The sequence below is a fragment of the Erigeron canadensis genome, chromosome 2, assembly GCF_010389155.1.
Source record: "Erigeron canadensis isolate Cc75 chromosome 2, C_canadensis_v1, whole genome shotgun sequence".
Lineage (NCBI taxonomy): Eukaryota > Viridiplantae > Streptophyta > Magnoliopsida > Asterales > Asteraceae > Erigeron > Erigeron canadensis.
In genome coordinates this window covers 19621215-19629384 of record NC_057762.1, presented here as the reverse complement: position 1 = coordinate 19629384, position 8170 = coordinate 19621215, and the positions used below count along the sequence as shown (strand labels likewise).

General features: G+C 39.2%; 1 protein-coding gene across 1 annotated transcript; it reads left to right on the top strand.

The window, feature by feature from the left end:
• Positions 1–1590: 1590 nt before the first annotated feature.
• On the top strand, positions 1591–3293 carry LOC122587823. Its single transcript, XM_043759986.1, has 4 exons — positions 1591–1954; positions 2066–2247; positions 2421–2794; positions 2930–3293. Exons 1-4 carry the CDS (start codon positions 1591–1593, stop codon positions 3291–3293), a joined length of 1284 nt encoding a protein of 427 aa, XP_043615921.1.
• The last annotated feature ends 4877 nt before the right edge of the window (positions 3294–8170 follow it).

Genomic DNA, 8170 nt, shown 5'->3' with positions numbered 1-8170 from the left:
GAGTTTGGTATGATAGTTTAGCAGGAGGGAGCATTGATAGCTTTGAAGAATTGAGGCAAAAATTTCTCACTCACTTCATGGTTCAACAAAAATACACTTGAAACCCGGTGGAGGTCCATAACATTCGTCAAAGAGAAAATGAGAGCCTCACCGCATTTATGGAAAGGTACAATTTGGAAAGTATGAGGATATTGGGAGCAAGTGAAACCATGCGGGTGTCAGGTTTTATGCATGGCATTAGATCCAAGCAATTGATAGAAAAATTGAATACAAAGGTTCCTGATACTTTGAAAGAAATGATGGAACTGGTTAAGGCTCACATTAGAGCAAAAGAAGCCATCACAGCTGCAAAATTAGATGATGCACCAGCCCGACGCAACAACAAGCAATCACGCCAATTCAATAATAGGCAGGCATATACCTCCTCCACCGAGAGGTCTGAGCGTCGTCAAAATACTCCTTATTCTCCAGCTAATGTGAGGTAGCATGAACATTACACCGCTTTAATCAAAACACCTGCCGAAATTTTGGCCACCGAAGATGCACGAGTTGGTTTCATTCGACCCCGACCAATGATGGGGGATCCTAATAAAAGGAACGAGCAGTATTGTGAGTTCCACTCTGACAAAGGGCATCACACCAACGATTGCTGGCAGTTGAAAAGGAAGATAGAAGATGTCGTGAAGTCTGGTAAGTTGGCCCATTTAGTAAGAGAAATTAAAGAGCAGAATAAAGGAGGAAGAGGTGGGAGACAAAGTGGCTCCTGGAAGAAAGAAAGAAACAACAGAGGAAAGATGAAAGAGATTCAGATGTTCGTGATGACGTAGCACTTCATGAGCTTCGTCATGGAAGCAGAACCTCCAGTAAGGAAGCACAAGCTTCATCTAGAGCCAACTAATTAGAAAGATCACCAAAGCAGAATTCTTAATGGGTAAGAAAAGGTATAGGTTATTAACCAAGGGACAATCCCAATACTCGAGGGACCACCCACAGGTGACAGCCTAGAGTTTGGTCACCCCCATTACATGGTGGATAATACCATTGCCCCATCAGAGCTGGTTATTATCCACATCCCATTTGCCTATAAATACCCCATGCTCATCAACAGTAAATTATTCACTTTTCTCACTACTCACTAATTTACTCTCTCTCACTTTCTCTCTCTAAAAATATAGATTTAATATATTCTGCTTCATCCGGGGTTTGGTTCCAACCAAACTGTGGCGTATAATTCTACTCCTAACAAGGATTGAATTACAAAACCGTGCAGTACTCCTAAATGAAAAAAGAAAGAAGCAAGTGCCTATCTTCTTTGTAAGTAGGGCCTTGCAAGCTGCTGAATTGAATTACCAACCATTGGAGAAGCTAGCCTTCGCTCTGGTCCATGCAACTAGAAGAATGAAAAGATATTTTCAATCAAATCCAATTGTAGTAATCGCAGACCAGCCCAAACGCCAAGTCTTGGGTCGTCCGGAAATATCGGGACGTTTAGCCAAATGGGCAATTGAATTGGGGGAATTTGGGATTGAATACCATGCCAGGAGCACAATGAGGGGACAAGTACTAGCTGACTTCATTTCATAAATACTAATGGCCGAAACAAAAGAAAAGATAATTCAGCTCCCCTTAGAGGATTCAAACAAGGAAACCAAAGTTCCAAAATGGAAGCTTCACACAGTTGGAGCTTCAAGCAATGAAGGGGCTGGTGCAGGTATAGTACTAGTTGGTCCAGAAGGAGAAGAGTTTAGCTATGCCTTAAGATTTGATTTCCCAGCTACTAATAATGAAACTGAGTATGAAGCACTACTTGCGGAAATGAGAATAGCAAAGAAGCTAAATGTTAACAGACTAAAGGTGTATGTAGATTCAAAGTTAGTGGCCAACCAAGTCAATGGAGTGTATGAAGCAAAAGATGAAAAAATGGAGCAATACTTGGAAAAAATAAAAAAGGGAAGTAAAAGGCTTAGAATACTTCAAGATCAAACAGATCCCAAGAAGTCAAAATAAAAAGGCGGATGTCTTGAGCAAATGGCAACGGTGACCTTCAATCATCTTCGTAATGTAGTGTGGGTAGAAGTACTTGTAAGAAGCCCACTTGAGGAACGTGAGATGAATGCGGTAGTCTCTGAAGAAGACCCCAACTGGATGACTCCAATAAGATCGTTCATAGCAAGTGGGGAACTACCCAGTGATGGTGAAGAAGCAAAAAAGATAAGAATGAAGTCACCAATGTACCCCTCATTGAGGGTATCTTATACAGAAAAAATTACTTGGGGCCTTTGTTACGATGTGTGGGTCCAACTAAAGCAAATTATTTGGTGAGAGTGGTCCATGAAGGATCGTGCGGAATGCACGCAGGGTCACGGGCCATTGTAAGGAAGCTTATGAAATTAGGCTACTTTTGGCCCTCCATGCATCAGACATGCTTTGAAGAAATAAAGACATGTAGGGTGTGCCAAGTTCATGCACCAATTCCCAAAGGCCCAAAGAATGAGATGATATCGATGACATCCCCATGGCCATTCTATAAGTGGGGGATGGACATTGTTGGACCATTCCCAAAAGCACCTGGTGGTTTTAAGTTCCTAATTGTGACCATAGATTATTTCACTAAATGGGTGGAAGCCAAGGCGCTAGTAAGCATCAGTGGCAAGCAAGTGAAAAAGTTCGTTTGGGACAACATTGTGTATCGTTTTGGTTTACCAGGAGCATTGGTCACAGATAATGGGAAGCAATTAGTTGAAAATCCATTTAAGTCTTGGTGCCAAGAAATGCAAATAAAGCAATTAGCTTTGTAAGTGGCATAACCACAAGGAAATGGCCAAGCTGAAAGGGCCAAACGAAGCATAGTTGATGCAATCAAAAGAAGGCTCCACCAAGAAGGAAGTCACTGGATGGATCATTTAACACATGTTCTTTGGGCACATAGGACGATGCCAAAAACAAGCAATGGTGAAACACCGTTTAGCCTCACTTATGGCACGGAAGCAGTGATCCCTGTGGAGATAGGCATGCCAACATACCGAACCTCGGCTTGTCTTACAGAAACTAATGAGGAGGATCTAAGGATGAACCTCAATCTCCTGGAGGAGCGACGAGAATTGGCAGCAATAAAAGAAGCTAAATGCAAGCGCCAGATTGAAAAATACTACAACCAAAGGGTGAAGAAATCAACCTTCAAGGAGGGAGATCTGGCGTACCGAAAGACCTGGTGTACCGAAAGAATGAAGCCAGCAAGGCAGCAAACCAAGGCAAGCTCGGTCCAAATTGGGAAGGACCATAGTTGTCGCTAAAGCACTAAGGTCCGGATCCTATAACTTGAAAAGAATTGCAGGTGAAGAGCTTCCAAGGCCATGGCATGGTACTAACCTTCACAAATGCTATATGTAAGCTAAATAAGTTAGGGGCGAGTGGTTACACAAAGCTTAATGGTTTCTTTTTTGCTTTAATCTTCTTGTAACCAATGTAAGACCCCCATGTATTAAATTAAATATGTAGTATGAAGCACATCTCCTACGGGATTGATGATGCCTTTGCCTATAAGCATGAAAGTCTTTTCTCATCTAAAATGCCATACACATTCCCAGAGGATGATGAATGATCCAGAGGATGCAAAGACGTCCTTAAAAGGTACCGCAACGATGGTACAACACATACGAAAGGCAAAATACTTAGATGGAATTTATTTCATCAAATAAATAATTTGATTCACACCAGTGAACTAAAAGACATCTGAACGAGAGATGCAATATATCAAAGCTTACTCCGGAAGATTCAAAATTATTTTGAGCAAAGTTATTTTAAACAAAATTGATTTTTTATCAAAATAACTTTGGGGACAATTGTTATGGGTGAAATTTCAGATTTCATTATCTTGGGACCTCAAGATCATGGACCTTCAAGATCTTGAAACGCCTTGACGAATTACTAACGATAAATTCAAGTATTGTTTCTATGAGAATATTATGTAGGTAACTTGATATTTATCACAAGGGAAATATCTCTAACGGTACAAAAGAGATTCAACACATGTCTTATTTGATCAACACGCAAAGAAGACTTAGTCCAGCATCATAATCGGACTTCAAGAGGAATTCAGCATGAGGAGAATATCTTCAAACGACTACAATATCAGTCAAGATATGCTCCAACGTTCACCAGGTGAAGACCAGGAAGATCCCTGTAATTTCGGAAAATTAGTTACTAGGCTGCTCTATATAAACGAGGACCTGATCGATCATGGGATATACAACGTTACACACACTCACATATTTACTTGCTTATTTTGTCTGCTCATACTTGTAAACAACCAACACACTTTTCTTTACTTAGAAAGATCGATCAAGTCGCTCTATCATTGTAACCAATTTACACCATTAATAAAAGAACAAGGCAGGGACTATTGCTTCCTCCTGAGGTTTTTATGCCGGCAATCCGTAAAGGATTAAGGGCTTTTCCTCGATAACAAATCTCGGTGTTCTTTGTTCCTTTCTCTTTATTTTCCGCATTTATTTACGTTTATCTTTGTTTATCTTGCTTAATCTATCTTATATTTGATTATATAGTTATTTGCGAAATCTTTTGACTACCTTCTTTTGTTTAAGTCAACATAATCTTGATTTATCATACTTATTTTAAATGCATCTTTGAATCTAAACCAACTTTACAAGCCCTTAATCTCACGAACGAAAGTTTTGTTACATAATTGATCTAAGTCTTCAAGGTTGATTTTCTTGGATAATTTTTGACCAAAACAATCTGATAAAAAATCTTTTTGATTTTCATAAATCTTGATTTTTCAAAATCTAAAACCGAAGATGTCGACTCAACCAACTAATTCTTCGCAAACTAGTCCTGTTCTTTCTTCTCCTTTGCCTCCTTCACCTCCAGGACGTTTTTCTTATCGAAGAAACAGGAACAATGTTGCTCGAACTTCTGCCCAGGAAAAAGGAAAGGAGCCAATGGATTCATTCCAGATCCCAGACTTATCTGGAGAAATTCCGGCAGGAAACTCATCTCAGGAGAATGCAAGATCAAGCCAGACTCAAAGAAGGAGTTTTTACGATGATTATGGCAATCCGGATCCCTACAATACCGGATCTAGGAATGTTAACTCTCAAGAACTGCCTGACTTGTTTACTATTTTGCAGAATCTTGATAAGACAATTAAGACTAATCAAGAATATAATCAGGCACAATTCAAAATTCTTGAGTCAAGGATTTTTGAAAACAGACCACCGATGACTCCTAGGAATTTGTTTTCAATGACTCCATCTGCTCCTGAGTCTGCTCCTATTAATACGTTGATGCCAACTGCGACTCCTAATTTTGGGAGTAATATTCCGCAAAACACTCATGTTGCTGGAACATCGGCCACCATGAGTGTAGGTTTGAACAATTCTAATAATTTTTTTAGATATTTTGCTTTTACTAATCCATCGCAGGGACAAGGAGCAAATGATTACATCGCTAGAGAATTTCAAAAGATTAAAGACATGATTTCGAGCATTCCTGGATTTTGCAATCCAAATCCTGAAGTCAACCCTGCATCCTATCTAATCAACATATATGGCGACAGGATTGCGAACGTAGAAATCCCGAAGAAATTCCAAGTTCCAAATATGAAACCATATGATGGAACCACTGACCCACAGGAGCATATCGCGCTGTATTTGGAGAAAATGGAAACGATGCCGATTCCATCAAATTTGAAAGAAGCTTTTGGATCGACACTATCTGGATCAGCCTTAAAATGGCTGCAGAGTTTGCCTCCCCTATCTATTAATTCTTTCGCTGATTTAACAAATTTATTTTATAGTCAATTTTCATGCAGTAGGACTTTTGAGAAATTGACTAATGATCTATATAAAATAATTCAAAAACCGCATGAATCACTTAGAGATTTTATGACTAGATTTACAAAAAAATCTCTTAATTTTCCTAAATTAGATATGTTGACCGCTATTCAAGCTTTGCAGAGAGGTCTCCATAAAGGATCTAAATTCCAGGAAGATCTCATAATGACACCATGCAGAAATTTAGATGAAGCAAAAGCAAGGGCAGCAAGATTTATAAGGCTCGAAGAAAATGAACTTACAACTTCGAAATTAGATGCCTTATCATATGATCGTCCAAATCGGAAGGCAGAAACCCCGGTGTTTAAACCGAGACACAAACCTTACTCAAGACATGTAGATGATCAAGTCAATGTCATTGAAGAAGATGACGGGGTCGAATATCAAACTTTGGCCTCATACTGTTTCACTATAGGAACTCCTGGCATTATAATGGCGCTTAGAGATCTTGGAGACAAGGTGAGATGGCCTCAGAAGAAAAATGACGGATACTTCAAGAAGAAAGATCCTAGCCAGTGGTGTGCTTATCATGAAGACTTTGGCCATATCACTGAAGATTGCAAGATGTTAAGAAGAGAAATATCCACTTTATTAGCAAAAGGATATTTGACAGAACTCCTTGGAAGGAAAAAGGCCAAAGATGTTGAAGGCTTGGACTTTTCCAAACCAAAATCAACACAAAAAGCAGATTCCCCACCAGAGAATGCAAAAGTAATTAATACCATCTCTGGGGGATCGAAAGTGTGCGGGACAACATATTCAGCAGCAAAAAGACTTGCAAAGCAAAGCAAAGCAGATAAAGGAGAAAGAAGTGTGAAGAAAGCATCAATTTTGGACTCAGACATTATCTCCTTTGAAGAAGATTTTGATGATATCATGGAACCTCATCATGATGGGCTGGTAATTACTCTTTTTATCGCTAACCATTATGTTCGCAGGATTTTGATAGATAATGGGAGCTCAGTGAATATCATCAAGCTGGAGACATTACGAAGAATGGATATCTTGGAAGAAGATATCAGTGGAAAGGTTTCTCCATTGATTGGATTCAGTGGGGAAACAATATACAGTGGGTGAAATAAAATTACTAGTTTATGTTGGAGGGATGAATTCGATGCAGAAATTCTGTGTCGTAGATTCTCTCCCAGGATGCAACATAATCTTGGGAAGACCTTGGATACACGAAATGAAGGCAGTACCTTCCACATATCACCAATGTGTTAAACTTCCAACACCTTGGGGAGTAGTTACTGTCAAGGGAGATCAGCAAGAAGCAAGAGAATGCTACACATCCAGCATGAAGTCAACTGCAAAGCCAATTTCACAATAGCAACTTTAATGTTAGGATCTTCGATGTAGACGAACCAGAAGAGCAAGACGTAAAGGAAGTTATCTTGGTTCTTGAAGATCCTAACATTAAAGTTTTAATAGGGAAAAAGATATCAAAAGATATAGAAATCAAATTTACTGATTTCCTCAAAGCTAGAATGAAGACTTTCGCTTGGAAACAAGAAGATATGACTGGAATATCAAGAGATGTCATCACACACAAGTTGGGAATCGACAAAAGCTTCAAGCCTATTCAGCAAAAAAGAAGAAAATTTGCTCCTGAAAGAAACGCTATAATCCAGGAAGATGTTGAAAGATTATTAAAGGCTAAAATGATCAGAGAAGTTAAATTCCCAGAATGGCTGGCAAACGTGGTGGTCGTACAAAAGAAAAATGGAAAATGGAGAGTTTGTGTAGATTTTACTGATCTAAACAAAGCTTGTCCAAAAGATCTATTTCCACTACCACATATTGATGCAATGGTAGATGCAACTTCGGGACATGAGATGCTAACATTCATGGATGCCTCCTCAGGATTTCAACAAATACAAATGGAACCTGAAGATCAGGAAGCCACGGCCTTCATGACACCTACAGGGTATTTATTGTTATATTGCAATGCATTTTGGTCTTAAAAATGCAGGTGCAACATATCAAAGGCTAGTGAATATGATTTTCAAAGATCAACTAGGGGATACCATGGAAGTCTATATAGACGATATGGTGGTAAAGTCCAAGAGAGTTGAAGATCACTTAAAGGATCTTGAAGTAGCCTTCAACATCCTGGACAAGTACAATATGAAGTTAAATCCCGCCAAGTGTAATTTTGGAGTCGGAGCTGGAAAATTCTTAGGATATATGGTCACCAAAAGAGGAATTGAAGCTAGCCCGGAGCAAATTAAAGCAATATTAAATTTGAAGTCTCCGTCGAATGGTAAAGACATCTAAAGATTAACTGGCAGATTAGCAGCTCTCAACAGATTCAT

Coding starts and splice junctions, on each gene's coding strand:
- LOC122587823 (XM_043759986.1), top strand. CDS start 1,591: ATGGCCGAAACAAAAGAAAAGATAATTCAGCTCCCCTTAGAGGATTCA. Junction 1,955..2,065: donor GGAAAAAATAAAAAAGGGAA/GTAAAAGGCTTA, acceptor TTCGTAATGTAG/TGTGGGTAGAAGTACTTGTA. Junction 2,248..2,420: donor CAATGTACCCCTCATTGAGG/GTATCTTATACA, acceptor TCCATGCATCAG/ACATGCTTTGAAGAAATAAA.